This window comes from Hyposmocoma kahamanoa, unplaced genomic scaffold, assembly GCF_003589595.1.
Source record: "Hyposmocoma kahamanoa isolate Upper Pololo Valley unplaced genomic scaffold, ASM358959v1 62, whole genome shotgun sequence".
NCBI classification, from domain to species: Eukaryota; Metazoa; Arthropoda; class Insecta; order Lepidoptera; family Cosmopterigidae; genus Hyposmocoma; species Hyposmocoma kahamanoa.
The window spans coordinates 12,095,378-12,118,835 of NW_020653850.1; the positions used below are offsets into that span (position 1 = coordinate 12,095,378).

Consider the following 23,458-nt stretch of genomic DNA (forward strand, 5'->3'; position numbering starts at 1 on the left):
ATGATTGTTTTTGTTGTATACCTTTTGTTCAGAATTGTAGTTAGTAATTATGTTCTGACAGATTCTGATACAGAACACAGGCGGAGATTGAAAAACAGCACTATACTAAGGCTTCGTACCTTTCATCAACTTAGTAATAGAAATCAGAGTTACATGTACTACGCGATATTGTATATCGTATCGTGATATTGTGAATAAAGTCCTATTTAATTCAATAATTTGGATTCATATGGATGTGCGTAAAGTCTAAAGTTGTTATTTTTTAATCAATTTGCCTATTATTATTTTGGACAATCGTCATTCTTTTTCGCCAAACATCCAGTCAGTTCTCGATTTTCGAATTCACTAGCCAACACGTCTCCAACATCACTTCCCTTGATGAGACTAAGCTTTTAGAGTGCAATCAACCAGTCATAACCGTGCCGCTCAGAGCTTTAAATCGCAAAGATCTGAGAGGCAATGCTAGAGCGCCCTTCATCCTGGGACATAAGTTGAAAAGTGTCATATGCTGTCTATACAAAATATTGAAGAAGAATCAATGATGTATCATCGAGAAGAACTATCTACGTCAAACGAAGATAGAATCTACGTGTGACGAATAAAAATAGTAAAATAAACATATTTGGAATTTTGGAATTGATTTTGTATTTTAATTACTTTTTAATGTTGAGCTGGATTTCTGAGGGACTATTTTTCTAGTTGGATCGTGGATTTAGTGGCAGTAGAGCTTTTTCTGAAGAAATTCGTCCAGGGAAGTTCTGCCACCTTACCTATTTTTACCGCCGAGCTGCAATGTCAGGGTGCTGGTGGAATTACAGGCTCATGGGACTTGTCAACTTATGTCCTAGAGTGGCGAGCGCAGTGGCAGTGCCCCAGATCTTTGCGAATTAAAGCTCTGAGTGGCACTGCAACTGTTATGGACAGGCGTGTAGCTTACCATCGGGCGTACGACTTGTTCGTCCCGTCACTTTATATTATAAAAAAATAGTACGGTCTGTACTCAAAAGTAAAACACATTTTATACAAGTATTAGAATAACTTTAGACATTGTTTGTAAACTGCCCGTGACTTTCTCTTTCCTTTTTTATTCCCTAACCGGAAAGGGGGTACCCGAGATCCTATATTCCATGAGAGACCTTTGGGGTTGAAATAAATTGCATAAGTGTTACGGTTTGCACCTGAGGCCTAGGTATTCACTTTTTGAAATGATAAATGTTATATGTCGCAAAGATTAGCTTATTTAGTGCATTTAAATTTCAAATATAAATTAACAATTGTCATGCATTGTCGTGATAAAAACCTTTCGAAAATATCTTAACGAAGAACTTAATCAAAATCTACATTACTACGTACATTTAATAGTTTGCGAGATTGAAAAAAAATTGTTTTCGCATCATGTAGTTTATCTGTTTTGTATTTGTTACTGAGTTATATGAAAACGCAATAATAAAATACTCCTAATTAACCACTGCTATAACACAAAAATTAAGTAATAATATTAGTCTATACGAAAATAACTCTTGGTGAGAGAAACATACCTAAATAGCACCTATGTGATAGGATGATATTTTGATAAAGATATATTTCCTCTTTCAGGTCAAATTCTACAATTTTACGACTTCTATATGGAAAGGTTAATAAAACCAGTCCATTGTTACTTTCAAAGATTAACTCTACTACTCTATAATACGACTTTTAAATTATGACTGCATCAAACTTTATTATTTTATCTCTTTATAAGACTTGAGATGTTTCTGAAGTGAATGTGGAAACAATTACTAAAAAAAAAAAAAGAACATTAAAAAACTTTAGAGTAATCGACGGAGGAATTTTTGTAGAAATGTTTAATTGAAAAATATTTTTAAAATATTTTGAGGTTGAATTAAATATTTCGGTGCGTGATCTATGTATAGATATTTTAGAGCTGAATAAGATAATTTGAATAAACTCACGATTATGCTTTAGAACAACTTCAAGTGAAGGCGTTTGTTTTAAGTGTAAGGTTTTCCAGCAAAAAAAATCTCCAGAAGCCATTTTGTCTTCAGAAGAATAACATGCGTAAAGTAATGTGGGAATTCGAAGTTTCAAAGTCCGAGTAAATGTGATTAGAATGCCTAACACGTCTCAGAGCGTACGAAAGAGCCGGATTTTGTTATAAGTCTCTACATTCTGCTCTTTGTTATAGCCTTCGTTTCTGATATACAGATGAAGACTTGTAAATATCAGTATCTCACACATAAGTTGTTGTAATGTAAGCTACAAAATATCGATATATTTTAAAGCAATTTTTACTTTTCGTATTATGGTACATAGGCACAAATTCTTTGAATTTACCTAACCGCAATGTGGCCTCTTTGATACCTTTTATATGGCTAGAAGCGAAAACAGGTAACTTAGGTACTATTATCTTTTATTTCAAGTTTATTTGTCAATTCAGTTTGACGAGATAAATAAATAAATAAATTTTTACGTCCCAAAACAAGTAATTAATAAAGCGCTCGTGTTATGAACATCGAGAATAATGACGGCACCACAAACACCCAGACTCGAAACAATATAGAAAAGTTAGTTTCCTACATTGACCCGGTCGAGTATCGAACACGAGACCTCTGTGATGAAGATTCTATGAAAACCGGTTTGCAAGCCATTCACCACGGAAGTCGCCATATCCTTTAAACGAGTAATATTGACGAAGGTTACGTTATTACAAAGGAAAGATAAAATTTGAGAAACGTTAATTACCAGTTTATGCTATTGAGTATTAAATAGGTTTTACGAGAGACGACATCCGTAAAAATCACCGTCGAATATTACGACTTTTCTTTATTACGTGATATACGGCCGTTTTGGTGTTTTGTGAAATGTCGGACGTATTTTATATTCTGCAATACAGTCATTCCTACATTTTATGTTACCTAAACCATCAAAAGATTAAAACCTTATAGTGTTGATAAAAAAACTTGTTGCAGTACTTTTCACAACATGAATGAAAATATTGTTATAGGAATTTAATATGATATATGTAAAACCAGCTAAAATTTCAGTGTCCAAAAGTAATTAGCCTGCCTCTTCTAATTTGTAAATACTTTGCCTACAAAACGTATACAATTTTTTTACTTACCCTTCACTTTTCCTGATCATCTCTTAGGTATTTTAAATAGCACATGTATCTTACGTCTCTGTGGAAAGTCGTATAAAAATAATAAAACACTCGTGATAATAAACTGACGCAATACCTGGTCCCGATTCCTTTTTACTGCTACTTTAATGGTCTTTGTAGAAATTAGTTAGTGTATCAAACACTAACTAATTTCACACAAGCGACTTTCTTTTAATTACTCTCGTGTAAAATATAATCCATAGTACTTCGTAGGAAAATATGACGACTTTTTATGTAATTTTAGTTTAAAAATAAAGAATTCGACTTCTTAAACTCCGTAGAAGTACAGGGGCAAAAGCACGTCAAGCTTGACACTTAAGATTTAAATCCAACTCTATGCCGCTACGATAAGAACGGTCCAAAGTGGAAAAGTGTCAAGTTTGACGTGCTCTTGACTGTACAATTTATTGTACTAAGTAATGTAACAACCGAAGATCATGTTCAAGTTCCTTTAAGTTCGAATTTGGGCTTACACCATTGAGTTTTTCGGAATTTATATGCGAAATTTAATTTAAATTATACCATGAGCTTTTCGACGAAAGAAAACATGGTGAAGAAACCTGCACACATCTGCAAAGCTATTTAATGATGTGTGTGAAGTTCTCAATCCACATTAGCTCCGCGTGGGAACTACTGCCCAAGTTCTCCCCTTGTGAGAGACGACCTCTGCTCAGCAGTAGGATTATACGTGACGGTGTCAGTGCAATAGTAGTATAACCCACATTAAAGTTTTCTACAATATTACTTTAAATGATACTAAAGTATCTACATAACGATTTTGTATTTGGATGCTATTTTCATCTATAAAAGTAATTTAAATTTAATTTAATAGCTGTATGTAGGCTAATTATTATTATAATGTTTCTTTATTAGAAATAAGAGTTAACACACTTTTTGGTCTGTAGTTGAGTTGGTTAAGAGCGGTGACCGTCATGGCAACAGACACTCATTCGAGTCCAGTCAGATAGAAGGGATTTTTCTTTGTATTGATCCGCCCCGCGCCCGACTCGCACCCGCTCTCTGTGTGTTTGACGCTTAACTGATATTGCAAGATTTGTTCTTTAACTTCAAGTTCAGAATTGACGTAAGCTATTCACATAAAACATACTATCCACAAAGTACTATAAGGCTTTTAGAAAGATCATCACAACGGTAAAACAAATATAATTAATTAAAACAATACATAAGTAAGCATGTAAGAGTATTTGCTCACCGATGTTTATTTAGGTGAATGTGATACATGAATTTCGGTAAGTATGTACTTTTGCTTCGGTGAAAGATAAACAAGGTAGTTTCCAACAGGTGAACAGAATAATTGAACACAAGGTACATGTTTAATAAAACGATTTATTAATTCAAATTCAGCTTTAAATGTAAATTTACAAAATATGTTACAGAAATGTTATATGAAGATATTTGGCACACTCTGAGCTGTGTGAAATTGCCTCCATTTTTAAGAATTAACGAACATAAACTATGCAAATGCAGATGCACAATTAAGTTTGATATCTATTCTGTGGTCAGTTGAGTACACAATATATATTGTTCGTAATGCTATGTACATTATAGTTTGCTAATATTTAGTAATTATAGTCTTAATTATAAGACTGACAAATTATTATTTGTGGTTCGTAAGTTATGGTATTGTGTTTATTTAATATTTTCGTCTAGGCAGTACTATATTGGATTTTCACAATGATCTTCTTAGTTATTTAGATCTATATATTTTATCTATTATAAATTTAAATTTATGAAACTAGACCAATATCTTAGACAAAGTTTAGATATAAAACATCAATCACTACCTATTTTATCTTGGGTTTAAATACAAGTTATATTTTATGGAACATAAGTAGCTCGATGAGCAAAACCTTTTATTTACAAACAACCATTTGGCTTCTTATCTTTGGCACTAGTTCCAAATTTGGCAAGTACGAAGTTATAGCCCTCAATATACCACTTATCAGATTCCTTTTATTATATAATACATTCAAATACTGAGATTCACAACACTGTTCTTACTAAACTCACACAGTTATGAATTATTTACTATTAATTTATTCCTATTCGTGTTATTGAATTTATTCCAGACGTATTGTAGTAGATACAACAGAGTTTCATTTTATTTGTATAAACACACTGAATACGAAGTCGGTTTTTATGATGCATTAGGTTCAAATTCACATTCACTATCTTGTGCACTGTCACTTTGACTCTGAGGGGTATCGTTGTCATAGGTAAATAGTCTTTGCCTACACATCGCTTGGGGGCGAGGAGGCAAAATCTGGGCGCTAGTGAAGCTGACTCTTCGTGTTAAACCCATAGTGCAAGTAGGGGGAATCCGCCCCGTCCCGTGTCCCGCCTGTGACCCCACCGCCACCCGCGCCACTGGGGCACTTCAGCGCCGAACGAAGTTCTGAAGCCATTTCCGAGCAAAGGGAAGCCTGATCACAGAAAGTCAGTGCGGTAGAATATTTTACAATCGCGCTGCCAACTTTGAGATTAGAAAAATCGTACCTCTTCCTTCTGTCGTCGGGAAAATCAAACGCAGCGAAAAACAAAACAATAAATTAAATTTTAATAATTTATGAAAAAAGTATATTATCTGTATCCACTAGGATTAGGAATAGATATGTTTTAGCTCAATAAACGTGTAAGTAGGCACTGCTGGTGCTGTTATTTCAGTCAAATAGTGCTAAATTGCTTTAATTTAGAACGTAACAAATACATAAACTGTGTAATTTCAAAACTTTAGCTCGTATTTCTATACTTTTACTGAAGTTCTCAAACTATATACAAAGTGAACGTCTAGCTCTACTGAGTCTGAAACAAACAAAAACTTTACCGGTGTTCAAAAATAAACCTAGAACAAAACGGAAAATCAGTTAAACAATTATCGGGGACTATAAAAATAAAATGTACAAGAAAAAGTCTATTCTATTTGGACACACGTACGGAATACATTTTCAGGTAACCAATATGTGAATGTGACACATTTCCAAAATTTATTTACATAAATCTGATCTGGTATTTTATAAAATCATTTTGTTGACGTGGTGGCCCTTATTCGAACGTGGAATAAAACATCGGGTAAATTCGAAAATCTCGTAACTTCGTTGTTGGAGGAAATCCCTTTTTTACTCTTCAAACGCACAATTAAAAAATCAAATTAAATTGGACAATTTAAAGCTAAAATATAGTTTATAGGCCTTCTTTTAGTTAAAATAAAGGTATATATACAGACTATCGTATAATTATTCCTAGTAATATTGTTGTTGGTGGCTACTCAACAATTCACATTAATGGAGGTTACGAGGTTCACAAATTTAGCCGACGAGAAGCTTCTATCAAGTTTGAATTCGTATTCTAGAATAATCATTGTAGATTTCTGTATACGTAAAATAGAAACTGTAAAAGGTTTTATGCCTTGTGATATGTTATCTTAAATAATGTGCCACGTTACAAGTATTTATTACACCCCGTAAATCAATGGCAGCATATTAAAATAAACCCTATATCTATGACAATCATTAAGGTCGTACAATTTATAGGTTTAAAAACAATATGAATATGAGTTATAATCCACAAACAGTATAAAATTTTACTATAATATTCCAACATCAATTATCATAGTGGCATTTATAGAGTATGTGTAAAAAACTTGTAACTGTAAAAATAAAAAACCTATACATTGGCGATGTTTTAAACACAAAAGTGGCAGTTAGAAAGGACCATTAAAGCGATTTTTGTCTTACCCTTTCATCAACGGCAACTTTGCGTGACTTCCATACGAACTCGCACACGGCGATGACGCAGGCAACCCCCATACCTCCCATCAGCACGACAAACACGCCACCCACGTTTGCGAGCCCCAACTCGTTTGCTGTCGATGATGATTTCGATGTCTCATCCTGTGAATGGGACATAAAATTTGGAGGAACTTAGGACATGCTTACGCAAAAGAACACCGTGCTCGTTTTCCAGATTAGAATTGTATGTATGGCGTAAGAAGACCAAAAGGATTAGATGGTGACTACGTGTCCTTTATCTATATTATTACACGTGAATGTATGGATGATGAATATACATAGGGACATACATAATTAAGGAAAAACTATATATTAGACACTAGGGGGATATCACTACATTTTTTATTTTATTATTATTATATGAAGTGACGGGACGAACAAGTCGTGCGCCTAGTAGAAAATTAAACGTCGACCCTTAACCGTTGCAGTGCCACTCGGAACTTTAAATCGCATAGATCTCAGGGGCACTACTACCGGACCTGTCACTCTGAGACATATTGTCAAGAAAAATTTACCGTAAATTTTATAACAAAACAATTGAGAAAAAGAGTCATGTCATTAAATAATACGATTCACGTCAAAATATTGTAAATTACATAGTCATATCGATGGAGCTATAACACTTTAAAAAAGTGTCAGAATAAAGCAAATACATTTGAGACATACTGATCCAAATTAATTTATAAATGCGAAAGTAACTTTGTCTGTTACGTTTTCACGCCTTAATCGCTGAACCAATATTGGTGAATTTCGGTATAGAGATAGATGGGACATAGGCTACTTTTTATCGCAAAAAATAAATGTTTATGGGGAGAAATGGGAGACAAAATTTTGTATGGAGGACCAACCAACAAAACTATGAAAATTAGTACAGTACTATAGGCTACTGCAAGTAAGTAAGTAAGTAGTAAGTTGCGGACATTAGCTAGTTTTAAATAATACAAGGCAAGATTGTTTTGTCTTCAATTTTTTGTGTTTTGGAAACTCACGAAAAATTTAATACTACTAATTCACGATAATTCCTAAAATTTCCCTTAAAATTGGTGAATATTGCATTTCATGTTATATAGACTGACGTAAAAATTAACAGCCGATATTCTGCAGGATATACCATGGATAGTGTGCGACGGAATTGCATGAAATCATTCCGCCATCCCCTTTTTGCTATTGGAGGACTAGACTATGCTAGGGTTCCACTCCTATGTTGTGGATATATAAGATTCGCCCGAAGCGTTACCCCTCCACATTTATGGCATTTGAGTGGAGCTCCCTGCCGGCAGATGTATGTTCGTTAAAGTTTTAAACTGGACCTTTTCACGGTAAAAGTGAATAGGCATTATATAGGTGTGCATGCTTCGTCGTCGACCCCAACACCAATTTTCATCAGTTGAGATGGAAATCATAAGCGGATTAATTTTTACCTAAAAAAATAACCAAAAGTGCCAGGACGACAGTCTCGACTACTTATCTTTCGCAGTTGTGACTTTAGGAGTGGGATTCTACCGCCCTCTCTTTCTATAAAATTATATTAAATATATATATAGAACTTGTCTATTTCTGCCGCCAAGCAGCAATGTGAGCATTACTGCGTTCCGATCTTGAAGGGTAAGGGTGCCGGTGAAATTACAGGCACATGGGACTTGTTCACTTATGTCTCAGAGTGACGGGCACCGTGGCAGTGCCCCTTAGATTTTTGCGATTTAAAGCTTTGAGTGGCACTAGAAATGCCTTGGACTGGCGTGTCGCTTACTACCAGGCACACGACTTGTGCGCCCCGTAACTTGGTGTCACAAAAAAAAGCTTATAGCCACCCGTCTGGTCTGTGCTTTAAATGTACGAATGGAGCCTTTTGTAATCTTTTAATCGTTCTAAAAATACTTATTTCATACAAGACTATTTATTTTACATTTTTAATAATTTATACAAACAAAATCTAATTTCCCTCAGAAAGGTAATTTAGGCTTATACAAAATTTTAAAGGGAAAATATATACTTAAAGGATTAAAAATATTATTATCCCAACTTTTTGTTCTTTGACTCAATATGAACCTTTTACATACATTATTACACAACGAAAAAGGCTGCCATTCATGCCACATACAATAGGAACGGAAGACCAAGACATTAATGCAAACAAATTTTTGCAGAGAATTTTCCGAATCCCATTTGGAATTGTTTGGATAGCATTGTGTTTTGTTTTGTCACAATCACTGAGTGCGATGTGAAATAAACAAAAAATAAATCGAAACTAAACATCCAGCGATATTGGCGATTATTTCGAATTCACAATAGATTCCAATTTCATCAAAACACTTTCGTATTCCGAAAACATCCACTTACCCTACAAGAACCCCCGCCGCGTTTCTCCTTCCACCACTTCGTTTTGAGAATATGTAATTTTCCTTCCTCTTGTAATTTCAGAACGGCTCCACTTATGGCAGTGCGATATGGGGAATCTACAAAATTAAATTCAACCTCAGTTTTTTAAATTAATCTAGTTATGTTGCTGCAAAGCAGTACTTTATTTTTTATTATTATAGCATTCCGGACGGAAGGGTAAAGAGAGCCAATGTAATGACAGGCACAGGAAATTTATAACACGAACTTGACTTCAACTAAGCAAAAATGGCGAGCTAAGCAAATTTTTGATATTTACAAAAGTAACTTTGCCTAGTTTAAGTAAGAATTAAATTAAAATTTGAGTTAACTACGTAATTCTTTGCAAAACGTAGGCGAAACGAAAAAAAAAGAAAAAACTTTAAGTTTACTACGTAATTCCTTGCTTAAACATAAGCGAAGTTCGTTTTGTAAATACGAAAAACTTGCTTAGTTCGCCATCTTTGTTTAATCGAAATCAAAGTTTTTAAATGTCATCTATAAGATCTTATATCATACGGCCAGCAATGCATATTGGGATAACGATATTCCTTTAGCGAGCAAATGTAATGCGGTGGTAACCATTTTCCACCACGAGAACCTGTTGTTTGTCTAGCTGGCGGTTTTTTGTATCATAGAAATAAAATAATCTGAAAATTTAATAAACTAGGCACTATTACTAAATTAGAAATAGGAACATAATCTCTGATTTTAGGACAAGATGATGTCAATTACTGTGAACTGCAAAGTCAGAGCAGTTAATGAAGCGACTCACATAAATAAGTATCTCGTCAAGACGATAATGGCGCTCGTAATTTATAAAAAAAACCTAGTAATCAAGTAAGCACGTTTACACATTTTTCATTATTTAAACAACTGTAACCAAGTTTTTAGGTTTCCGTGACTGTTACACATTAGAAACAATTTTTTTTTGAAACCCACCAACGTTTTGGGCACTTCATAGGTCCCATAGTCACGGCTGACTGAGATTGTAAAGTCATCAACCAGTTGTGTGTAAAATTAATACAAACCACCCAATTTTTAACTTTATTTACAAAAGATTTTTAAAGAAAGTTAAAAATTGGGTGATTTGTAGATTTACATTTGGAAAAATTAGTTTCATTTTCAAATTAGAGTCATATTAACTTAATATTGAAACCACAAAAGTGAATGTGGAATTCCATGTGGTTCCACTACGTATCTGCACTGCGTTCCATTTCAATTGAACCTGTACAGTAAACACTCATCGTTAAGTGGCTATAAGGGCAAGCAGACTCACTTGGCGGCATGGCGATCCCGTACCCCTTCGAGTCGAGCATTCCACCCACTTGAGTAAGGTCGCAGTTCCTTTCAATGACGTACTCGATCGTAGTAGACTCCATCAAGTACGCGTAAGAGCCTTTGCCTCGCATCACGCGCTCCTCCCCTTCCTTGTTGCTGCTTGTGAACACTGTCGGTCTAGCTGACTCCATAAACGACCACATGCGTTGATAGGTCGAAAAGTTCGAATCCTGTTGGTCAATTCTATGTGTGTGTACTCCATTTTCAAACCTAATCATACTATTTCTTTCTTTTGATATTGATAAAGTCCGTTTTTTAAGATGTTAAAAGTGGTTAATTCATAATAAAAGGAGATCATAAAATGAATCGACTGAAATTAGGTTACGTTTGTAAAATTACCCCTACTTAACAACAGATTTATTCAAAGTCAAGATAGCCATAAGCCATCGAGGCTTTTCTTATAGTGACTTTGATAAATCGCCCCTGTATAATTCCCGAGTGTAAATACGGTTGAGGCCAGTTTTCGCCAACTTTCAAGGACTGTCATAAATCTTTAGAACAGTGTTTGGATAGCAAATTTCTCAGAGTTTATATTTCATCCAGCTGACATTTAAGAGATAAAACAACAGGGACTAGGGGCAAGTTAAAAGAGGAGGGAAGTGAGTGTTATTCTTGCTTGGTGGTCTTTTGAGACAATCTTATGACATTAAAGGACATTTTACAACACAAAAATTAATAAGTATAAAAACAAACATCTTCTTTTGTCTTATTTTTTTTGGTTTGGCGTTTAAAAATGAAATTTTTTTAGAGTACATTAAATTGGCACATGAACAATTTTAAAAGCTGAATAGCTCACCCTGAAAAAAGCAGCAGTAGAACCTCCTTTTAAAGCGCCATATTTGATTTTCGTTTGTTTGGCGAGATCCTCGGCACTTTCAATTGGCGAGTCCATTCGTTCGACTGTCAGGAAGGCAGCCAAATTGGCGGTATACGAAGATATCATGATCAAAGTAAAGAACCACCACATGCCGGCCACCATTCGTGTCGATACGGCTCTGTATAGGAAATAATATCGGTAGGATAGAATATCAAACGTAATTAACCTATCGATGATTAGACATTTCAAGTGTAATTATAGATTAGTACAAGAACTGATAACCTATTCCCGTAAATGATTGAATCTAACACAAATTCTAAAATAAAAGAGCCGTTGCACATTTCTAAGAACGCGAAACGAGTCTCAGAACTTACATGTACTTATCTATAGTAAGTATTAAACTTTGATGCAGCAAGCTATGGAGACTACGCAAGCGCAGAAATCGGGTGCAGATAAGAAACATTACTTTGATTTTATTAGCAAACAAAACCACATATTCCTTAGCTAACTAGTAACCAAGCTAGTTGAAAATTTCGACACGTCTCTATTCAAATTGGACCATCCTCTGACTACCGACGTTTGAAATTCACAAAGAGCTGAGGTCGCTTTGAAACTAATTAGTGAATAGGAAGTTCTTCATCCAAGCTGTGTAACTGAAGGCTACGAGTCCACGTTTAAAGTTCTCACAACTAATTTTACTCCATAAATCGATATTCTCGATTCATTATGATACGTTAAAATCGCTGCAAGCTTTCATTAAAATGGTTTTAAGAGCAATATAAATTCAAACATCAGAGTAGAAACGTAGGGAAACTAAAGCAAGTTTTAGACTTTTTTGTTTATTCTCTAAAACAGTTGCTTGTATTAGGTACCTAGTAACAAAAGTTTGAGCTCAAAATAGTTTCCACACATTCCTTATTATAGATGTAGCCATCAGTTAGTTTGTGGACGGGACTTACTTCGGCGCGATATCCGAACCTTGCTGCATCAAGGATCCGATAGTGAACCACAGCGAGTTCAACAGAGTGAATTGATTCTCCAGCACCGGCGGCTCATCTAGACAGTTCCGGGGGGTGTCCCACTCGTACGGGCTGAACCTGCGCCCAAATACGGCCCATCAGTTCCATCCTATGAACACCGTACTGTGGCAAGCGTGACATCACTACCCAGCATGTTCGAATCCCAAAGTTTTAGTCTCATTGATATTATTCTCGGATCCAAAATTTAGATTTTCAATTCACGGCTAATTTCAGTAAATTAAAATGCCACCATAGACTAAAAAAGTATAATTTTCTATTTATAGTACCAAAATATTCAAGAAGAAATGTTAAATTGTGTGTAGAAGCCGTGGATAATATTCCCCAAAATAATAAATACTTTTGGCGTTTAATGTAAACTTTTCTTTAAAGCATCCTTAAAATTCGGTGAATATTTTATATTGCCAAAGTTTAGTAACATCTTATCTCACCCTCGATGCTAGTTATCAAACTCTATAAACCATATGCGGCGAATTTCGTAATCTGAGTCGCGCGCAGACTTCCAAATATGTAATAAGTATTTGGGATACGTTTTGCCTTATATGCGGTTCGAGAGAAAGTTATGCAGTAAGAATGGACTTTAGAACTTCGTTATTGAACACGTTGGCGAGTGATTTGAGAACCCCTTTTCTATCACGGCCAGAACCTTGTGGACTTCGCTGAGGTCACTTGGAAATCACACTTGAATATTCAAGCATGCTTCTGGTTTAAAGGCGGTTCGTCTTACTTGGGTAAAAAGTCACAGCTCTGCTGCATGAGAGATCCAATAGCAAACCAGAGACAGTTGGCGAGTGAGAAAATGTTTTCCATTTTCTCACCATCCGGCGTATGCGTCTGATGCCATTCGTAAGGAGTAAACCTAAATAACAGGGTCGTTTAGCAAAGAACCTATTGGAAAACCATCAATATTTTCGTTCAAATGCATAAACACATAAAATGCTCTATAGCATCTGGTATCATTAGTTATAATTTCAGAAAACATTGGTAAACAGCATTACCATTTATTTTATGCGCAGTCCACATACCTGGCGAGTATAAACAGCAGCACAGAAACGCCCAAATACGCAGTGGCCATATAAATCCAGACATCCAACGAGAGGGGTGACAGGAACGAAAACAAGTTGGGTGGCTGTTTAATGGGCTTGCGGTACAGTACCGAAATACCGAGGTTCATGAACGGCATTGTGAAGTCAACCACTTGCTCCCTAAAAACAAAAATCAGGTATTCAAACCACACGTAATTTGTGTCGAGCCGCCTTCGCATCGCTTTCGTCTTATTCCGATCGTGAACGCGATAATTGAGTTCCAACGAATTTGCAATTCGAATTATGGAAACGAAGTTCATCGGTTGATTTTGGAACCGCAAGAATGCTTAAAGTAGAAACCAATTGAACATTCAAGATATTATGGGAACATTCGTAGGTATTAATAATCTCATTTATAGCATTGTTCATTGTTATTTTATGTCGCGTATCATTTTAATTAATCAGATTTCAATTTACCTGTCATAAGTGATTGTGAGATCGGCAATAGCGAGATCAGCTCGTTGTTCCAATAGTTCCCTTATCATTCCATCCCACTCTTTAGTCTCCCGGTGAAAGGAGCCGTATCGACCGTCGGGCGCCAGCTTGAATGTGTAATTGAAGCCCAGAATTTTAGATATCTCGTGGATCAGATCAATGGCGTACCCTTCGAACTGTGCGTTGCCGGTAAGCTTTTCACTTGCTTCTTTTCTCATGCAATACGGTGCACTCTAGAGAATAAAAGATTGTTCACTTGAATATTTGAAGACTATCAGGCACGTTTTACGAATTTAGGCTTTGATTAATGATTTCAATAGTCAGACAGAAATTGATTATGTCAATCATCTATGAAATATGACGAAATATAGTTACAAGACTAGCGTTGGGCTGAAAGTTTTCAAAGTTTATCCATCTTTACTTTTTGGGCCAAAGTTTAGTAACAAGTTATGAATATGGTTATGTGTCGTTTGAATTTCGTTTATCTGGGAATATATTTTTTTTTTGCAAGACTACATAAACTCATTCCTTGATAGAAAATTCATATTATGTAGGGTACTTTAATTTTCTCTTTGTGCGACACAAGGGAGTCGTAAACAGGTTTCCATAGAATTAAGTCGATGAAAATGAGTTCGCCATGAAACAAATAAGTATGTATCTAAATTCTTCAAAGCGGAATATTTACCAGAATAGTAGTAACTATAAGAGTTTTGTTTTGTAGTATTTCTACTATCTGTTTTTGATTTTCTCCATAAGATCTCGTATAATTGACACCCTCCGAGGAATTCCAAGTGCCCGCCTTCTGTAGGCCGTCTCTTGTCAATTCAATTATATCTAGAGTGAAATCGCTTCTGAATCCTTGATGATCAAACTTTATAACTCCAGTTAAGCCTTTCATTTCTACCTGTTCGTCGAAACAATTTCAATAAAATGTTGGTTAAGTTATTGAGTCATTTTGTTAATACTCGACAAATAGATAATCAAGATTTTGATCAGGTAGCCTACTATGAGCTTTTAAAGCAATCCTATTTAAGCCCGTAAGTTGGATTGCCTGTCAAATTCGTACTGTGACCTCACAAAAACAATTCACTGTCTGTGCAGTTTACGTTCCCCATTCGAAATCAGTTCTCCTTTTCTTTTAAAGCAAAATCGTATCAGGACGTGCCATTTGCTTGGCAAATGGCGGTCTCATCTGTAAAAATAAGCAATTTAAAAAAGTTACTCCGTGACTAACTTTTTTAGATTTTGTTATATTTTTAAGAAATTTCGTTTAAGTTTTATTACATTTTCAGTTTCATAATTATTTGTTATCTCTAAGGCCAGCCAGCCAGTTCTAAAGCCAATTGTCAATAAATAAATACTATTAACTATTGACCGTTTTTTGAAAATTTTAGTTCAAGTTCCCAATCTTTATACTATTGTTAATAAATTATTGGCAAGAATGTTATTGCAATTTAAAATGGAATTTTAATCATTTTAATAATTTTATTTACCGAATATCGTAAAATAACTTTTAAATAGTGCCAAATTTGACTTAAATGCAATCAATGAAAATGTACGAATACAAGATGTGTTCCAATTATGTTATCAAATTACAAACGTACCTTATTAATTTCAATGATAATGACTAGTCAAAATTACATGTCATGTCTAGACATGACATGTAATTTTGTCGTGCGACAAATTGTAAAGTACGATTGAATAGTTGCCTATATTACAAAACAACGAAGTAAGTATAATCAATAATAAAATTAATAAAAAAAATATAATTATTCTCATTTTGAACTCAATCGGGTAATTGTGCTAGTACGCTCCCAGGATAGTACATATGTCTATTTCTTTCATATGATTTAGTATGTAGTTCCATCTCGCTCTTATTAGATGTCAGCTAGCCAGTCAGAGACAATAATTAACGTTTAAAAAGTAAAATTCAGCATCCAGCCATGCCATTCCCGTTTAACTTTGTGTAGGTCATGATACGAATTTTAGCAAATCAGTTTTACCACGTCAAGTGAATTGAATGGAACTTGGCTGACCGCTTATAAACTCATAGTAGGCTCCCACATCATTCTTATTTACAGGGTACAGAAGAATACAAACTGTTTCTTTGATTCATTATAAAAAAAAATACACAGCATTAGCTGATGTTTGTAATATTTAGAACAATTCCTGAATAGATATGTAGACACCCAGGTTATAACAAAACTACATACAAGCTGAGTAAACTAAATCCATGTATAAAGCTGTTACGTTGGAAGAAGTGAAAACATTTCCAACGGCTGTGGTAAACTCTTGTTAAGTAACGAAAAGACGTAAACAGTCTTGCACCTCAATGTAATCTGTTAATCCGTCACTCAGTTCTTTACGTAATTCGCTGTTAGCTAAAGCTTTATTGCTCCTCAAACATATAAAGTTCCGTTTTAATATTTGTTCATGAAGTACACGAACGTACATACAGTCAGTCTCAAAGAATAACTATCTTTAACAGACTTCAAAAAAAGGAGGAGGTTCTCAACTGGACTGTACGTTTTTTTTGTATGTATATTACGCGATAACTCCAGTATTTGTGAACCGATTTTCATGATTCTTTTTTTTGGTGGAAAGAGGGTACCTCCATTGTGGTCCCATTTAATGTTGAAGAAAATCACCCACCTCTATGGTGGCTGTTCACTAATGAAGAATCATTTTTATAAATAGTACCTAAATTTTATTATAAGGGGCAATTATTTTGATGGTTGATTTTGCTATACAATAATTTTAGGCGTTTTTCTCTCAATATACTTTGAGTAGTGAGAACCGATTTTTATTATCTCCTGTGTCAAGTCCCGTATAGTGGCGAACTAGGGGATGAATCCAGGTTTGCGCACTTTCCGGTAACCGATTTCAATAAAACTTGGTAATTATATGTAATTCCACGTACTTTTGAGGTGGGTTTTTTTAGTACCAGGTATTGAGATTATATTAAGAAATGTAACTACAAAATCCAAATAAGGTTTGTAAAAATTGTGGTATCTGCTTTTGTTTCTGAAGTATACCAATTTATTCGGTAGGTCAATCTCTAATTTGTTTATAGAAAATTTAATCGAAATGAGAATAATCGTAGTTTATATAAGTGCATGGATACATATATCGTTACTGCAGTAAAACCGTATGTTTTTCGTCTACTAACCACGTAAGACTTTTTAATGGTGTGTGTTGATAAATTACACTCCGCATAAGAGTAGTAGGAAACTTACGATTTTCATGTAATTGATGAGACTGTACCCATGGGGCCATGTATCTTCCGCTTCACACGAGAGAGGTCTTACGTCAATTTGTTGCGAAGTATCAAGATCGTGTAAAGCTTTCGCAAACAAATGTACTGCGTCGTACATGAGAGCTGTTTCTGTCTGTACAAAGAAAATTGAAGATCAAAATAAACAAAACATAAACGTATCAAATAAAAGCAAAAGATTTAGTAAAAGCACGAAAGTCAACTTGTAGAGCTGTTGTACGTTTCCTAAACCAATAAGGTAAAGGAAACGACAAAATAAACACATCACAGAAACGTCCTTCGCCTCCATGTAACTCTGCATTTACCTTTATGAAGGTCATGTTATCCTGAAAACAAAACATTTCTTTTCAGTAAGCTTGTGATTGCATTAGCATACAAATATGGTCGTCATAATATTACTTTAGCGGAGTGTCCTAGTTGAAGCTTTCGTCCCTTTCGGGCTTCCTCGTATACCCAATCTCGAACTACTCTTTGCACATCAGCCCGCTCAGGATCGAGCAATCTCAAAGCTGTTATGTTGGTACCACCGTATTTAAATTCCTCTAAATCCACACTGTGAAGGTCCTGTGAAGTCGTAAACGACGGTTGTAAAAGTTAATGTCTGATGTGTTTCGTTCAGCTTTTAGTGTTGAAAAGTTAGTTTAATGCTTGTAGATTATTTCGCAAATCTTTAGAAACCTGCTGAACATTAGAAGACCATCACGAAGGGTGTTTTAAACTCAGGATTTGAATTGTTGGACAACATCACCAATGGTCGGAATACAGTGTTCCAAATAAATACATAAACTTCTATAGATACAAGGAGTGAATTAAAAACGGAGTGAGTTAAAACCACCAAATATTTAACTAACTTTTTTCAATTCATGAAATTCTTATATTATATTATTGGACAGATCAATCTCTAATTTCTTCACAGAAAATTTTATCGAAATGGGAATAATTTGGCCTTTGCCCTGCAGTGGAACAGTAATGGCTGAAAAATAAAATATATATTATAATAAATAATATCCGCATTAATTAAAATAAGCTTTTGCTTGTAGCTTATGAAAATATTAGTGAATTAATTAATTAGTAATTAATTAGTGAAGTAATTATCTACTAAATTCTTTTTACATGGCTCTCCTAGAATTACTTTAAAATCCAACTTCAGCTTCCTAAGTGAATATTTTCATCATACAGTGTGCAGTGAAATTATTTCCGGAAATTTGGGATTCGAAAAGAGTAACTAAATAATATTTGGTGGTTTTAACCTCTCTGTATTACTTCTTCTATCTATATGAAGACATTTATCCACACATTTGGCCCACATCACATACGTTGCTTTGATCTGAAAGTAAATAGCTAAAGCACTTGTGTTATGGAAATCGGAAACAACGACAGTACCATGACACAAATCCAGACCCGAGACAATATAGAAAAGTTAATTTTCTATTCTGACCCGGTCGCGGATTCGTGAAAACCGGCATGCAAGCCACTCGATCACGGAGTCCAATTAGAATTTGAGGATTGGAACATGGAATGTGAGACTTGTTGACTAGAGATGTGCGAGTAATACTCGTATTACAACTGTGATATCACGCGACATTGTAATGTGACATCACACATTCACTTTGGAAAATTAAGCATCACTCATAACATCACCCGATACAATACCTATTGATGCATGGTATTATTATTTATTTCAGCTACAATATAAAGGTTACATCAATCTTTTTATTAGCGAACAGTCTATATTGCTATAATTGCGTTATTTAAAAACTTAATAGTTCCTTTATACTGCATAATATTTATCTCTCTAGTTTACGCAAGTCAATCGCAGCGATATTGCTAAAGTAAAATTACTAAGTAGGAAAACAAGCACGGATTGATGATTGTAACACATCAAATTTTTACTCTGCGTGTTGCGTGAGATGGTGACATTACACTGTAATGCAATGTGATGGTAAAAGTACGGAGTGGTACTTATAACACATGTCATTCTTAGTCGGTGTGATGTGAGTGATTGTGATATCACACTGTAATGCAATGTGATGGTAATAGTACAGAGTGATGTTAATAACATCTCATTTTTAGGGTGTGTGATATTGTGATACCACAGTGCAATATTTCTTTCACGAGAACGTTAATTATATTACTTTTCGAGGCACTGTTTTGCACATGTGTATTGTTGACTTACTTACCAAAGACGTAACAAGATAGCTGTGGTAATCTGACATCATTCCGATTTGTTGTGCCTGTTGCAATACGTCTCTGATACGCTCAGTCGCGCAATCGAGAACTATGTGTGATTCCGCTGAATTTTTTATTTGTTTCAACAGTGGCCTGTGCGGAAAGCAAAATTATAGTTCTTGCTATTTTTTATCACAAAATTTTAGCCTCGATTGTAACTTAGTATACGATAAGTCGCTGCGAAGTAGGAACTAAATTATTAAGAAAAAGTTCTTATAAGTAAAAAGGGAAGAGACCGAAACAATTGTAAGAAAAATATCGAAAAGATGTGAGAAACTAATACCAAACTAGCAAGTGTTAATATTTCCGTACATTAGAGTTCTTATGGTTGATTACAAAAGAAACAATATTCTTTTGTATAGAAGATAATATACATTGTATCTTGACGTACATAGGCAGAATAGTGCTGAATTTATTGATGTAATGATCCATCATTCATAATGATTTGCCTCCAGGCAGAATGATGCTAAATTAATCATTATGTCCTATCCCTTAGTTGGGTTCAGATCTTTTGAAATAGTACTAGAATATCTTGGCGTTTGCTCTGAACTAATAAAAAAAGAATAAAATAAAACGTAACAAATATGCTAGTCGAATAATTATCTTACCTATAATCATGCGAATCGGGTAACTGTCTGACCGAGACAGGTAATTCAGTTGGGCCATGGGCTTTGAGCAATTCTTGCAATCTCACCAAACCATCACTATTTTCGTATACAATCGTAAATGATTTCCAGCCCCATGCTCTAACTAAATCCACGTAAGCCTGTAACATAAACCAAGGTGTAACAAACACAGTTTTAAAATCAATTATCTATAATATGTGATTACCTGATTAGATGTGTAAACTAAAAAAATATTTAAATACAGTGTTTTAATAATACGGAGACAATTTCATTTTCAAAAGTTACTTTACTCACAAACTCATAACTTTCATTGGGAGTTCTGATTTCCGTCCGTTTGCTTTACATTGACGTTTATTAAATAATTGAATATGTGCAAAATTTCCATCTCTTCAGTGTTTAAAGACAAATACTTGTAGATTTAGGATATAATAATCATATATTAACAACGAAAATTTAATGACACTGTAGCGGGAACTCGCTTCATCAATTCCTAGTAATAAATATTCAGTTTAAATATATAGTGACTTCTCTTTTATATAAATAAAAAAGGTATAGACTTTATATACAATGATAAGTAATATTCCATTTGTAGTTATATAACGTTCATTATAATCTTTACAAAATCTAGTAAATAAATCCGTTTATTTGTCATTGCTGAATATCATATTATCGAATTATCGTTCAAGTAGCAGATTGATACGGTCCTGATCGGATTTCATGTGTTACACTAGGTAATTAATTGCATTAATTAATGATATAGATCAAAATGTACGAGAATACATGCTTCATAGCTTTTTATGTTTATGTATTTATGACTGGAAACATGTCAAAGGTGAGCTGTTTAGAAACTATTAGAGCATAGGCTTTCACGCCGTATTTATTACGCGTCGACGATGCGCGTATACGCGCCGTAAATTGAATATTGTGCAAAACTTCATGTTCAAGAGATAGTTGTAATTTAAGTTTTGTTTATTAATTTCAGTTACATTTTTAAAAAAGCAACTTGAAATTGTAAGTGGAGTATATAAGCTTGTCTTTTGAATCGATTGACTACAGCACGTCTGCGGCGCGTATACGCGCAAATAACGCGCGTTTGTGAATTGCGCATCGTCGGCGCGTATAAAATACGCTGTGTGTTAAGGCTCTTACATTTTATAAATGTGTAAATAAACCTTTTTGCAAAGTAATCTGGCACATAACACAAATAATCAAAACTTATAAAAAAGAGGTTTTATATGCATAAAAATAATCGGAAATGTCTACGTGTTAAAAAATATTGACCGGTAAGATTAAAAACTTATAAATTTGAAAAATATTCGGTTGGTATGAAAAGATTTTTGGGTTGTGTGGTACAATGTATTTCATTATTAGAATAAGTACTTTTAACTTATTGATATTATTGTCCAATTGTTAAAATTTGTTTTTAGTGTCAAATTTTGTATCGTACTATGGTAGACACATCGAGTATAATACTCGATGGGTAGACAAGACGTTAATCGCTAGGACTCTTCTTGAAAAATACTTTACTCAAATGTTGTGTCGGAACCACAGAACCGTTATGTCATGGTTATGTCAGTTGTTTTACTGTTCAAAAGATCTGGGCATGATTTCAAGATACCGGCTCATTCAAAGGGAGCCCAGGATCGGGCAGAAAACAATGTACAGAGCCTAGAGACGGCGGATGTGATATTGTGATATACACTTCATCGAGCGCTGTCTCACAACGATTCAATTTATATCTTAAGCTGAATCGTAATAAGATTTCATAGTAAGTTACTTGGTGAGCGGTATAGACGCATGTTTCAAAGATATTTGGCCGTACGGTGAAGGGTCTGATATGTTTTGGGTTGGCATAATTTCCGAAGATCAGAACGGACATACTTAGTTTTCATTGAAAATGGCTCTCTCATTGAACAACGATACATCAGGGTAATCGTAATTCCTCATGCACAAGCGGCACTAGCCGTCACATGTGCTGCTGGTGTCTTCATGAAAGATCATGCTCGAGCACACCGATCGGGCGATAGATGCTTCACACGAGAGTTTTTGAAAATGTTTAAAAAATGACATTGGCTTATAATGTGATTGTTTTTGGTCTCGTTTGTGTACATACTCATATAATATGAGGTTTTTCGTAATATTACGTTATTTGCTTAGAATAATAACGCATAGAATGATAGTTTCATATCAAACGAACTGTCACAAGTGAGGCAAAAATCAAATTCATGTAGTTTTAGTAGTAGGTTAATTTTCGGTTTTAGTGAATATTTATATAAAAATACAAGTTGAAACACCTTACTTCCTTGTGGAATGTGATGTTCGTATCTATTTTATGTTTGTCTGACGTATTTTTACTCTCATTTACCGCACATTTCGTCATTTTTAGCTAAAATTCTTGATCTGTTCGCCGTGCAAGTTGCCCTTGAGCACTGAAGGTCCGCCCGCTCGTGTAGGCCCTTTGGGCGCGCTTCAATTTGCCTTACTTAGCGTGTGCGGACTAGGTTTCTATGCGTTATTATTCTAAGGTTATTTGACTCTATTTTGTGATTTTTTAGTACCGGGCGTTTGAATCCGGCGCGGCCTAAAGGGAATAATTATTGCGTTTAGGCCGCGCCGGTCTCAATGCCGGGCAGAATACGTACACGTAATGTTCGATCGATGTTTACCTAAAACTGATATACATCTGCTGATTTTCGATTGACATTTCACATTAACTGCTTTTTTCTTTGGAAAAAACTTTTTTGTTCGTGATTTTTAAATACAATTTGACATTAAAGTCAAACTTTTTATTCCAAATCTGTATTTTTTTAGATATTCTTCTGAGTCTAGAAAAGTAGGGATTCGTTTAGATTGGCCAGCAAGAAATTCCGATCCGACCTCAATCCCATTGCGGATCTTTGGGACATTCGAAAAAGGTGTGTTACATCCTACTCCACCACTCCTTCCAGAGATTGAAAGTATTATCCCGGTCGAATTTTAAAGTATTCCTCGAGAAATTATAAAAAAATCTCATTCAAAGCATGCGACGAAGAATTGCAAAAGTCATCTCGGCAAGAGGAGGCCACACTCGGTAATAATTTTCTTGTTTCTTTCGCAATTATTGCTTAATAAAAGAAATTTTTTTTTTATTTTTTTTTATTTTTTTATACCTGACAGGCAAATGACTCCACTCCACGTGATGTTAAGTGGAAAGTGGTATCCAAACGCGAAGGAATTGTCAGTTCAGGCCCTATTTTGGTACCAGTAAGTACATAATAAGGAAAATGAAA

The 23,458-nt window shown here is 34.7% G+C and overlaps 1 protein-coding gene across 3 annotated transcripts in view; it reads right to left on the reverse strand.

Moving 5' to 3' along the window:
- Nucleotides 1–4,544: 4,544 nt before the first annotated feature.
- Nucleotides 4,545–23,458, reverse strand: part of LOC113229390 (glutamate receptor ionotropic, kainate 2) — a 32,773-nt gene continuing 13,859 nt past the window's right edge. Inside the window, exons 5-19 of one of the 3 annotated variants that reach the window (XM_026462959.1) lie at nt 20,172–20,329; nt 19,515–19,656; nt 17,734–17,898; nt 17,640–17,660; nt 17,297–17,449; nt 14,746–14,964; nt 14,043–14,293; nt 13,566–13,745; nt 12,463–12,600; nt 11,483–11,681; nt 10,625–10,856; nt 9,310–9,425; nt 6,916–7,071; nt 5,678–5,686; nt 4,547–5,604 (exon numbers count right to left, since the gene is read on the reverse strand). In XM_026462959.1, coding sequence (XP_026318744.1) covers nt 5,452–5,604; nt 5,678–5,686; nt 6,916–7,071; nt 9,310–9,425; nt 10,625–10,856; nt 11,483–11,681; nt 12,463–12,600; nt 13,566–13,745; nt 14,043–14,293; nt 14,746–14,964; nt 17,297–17,449; nt 17,640–17,660; nt 17,734–17,898; nt 19,515–19,656; nt 20,172–20,329 — 2,292 coding nt within the window. In that variant the 3' untranslated portion in view covers nt 4,547–5,451. Of the gene's footprint in view, nt 5,605–5,677; nt 5,687–6,915; nt 7,072–9,309; nt 9,426–10,624; nt 10,859–11,482; nt 11,682–12,462; nt 12,601–13,267; nt 13,400–13,565; nt 13,746–14,042; nt 14,294–14,745; nt 14,965–17,296; nt 17,450–17,639; nt 17,661–17,733; nt 17,899–19,514; nt 19,657–20,171; nt 20,330–23,458 lie in introns of all 3 variants that reach the window. The other 2 variants (XM_026462960.1, XM_026462961.1) reach the window with 2 other exon arrangements.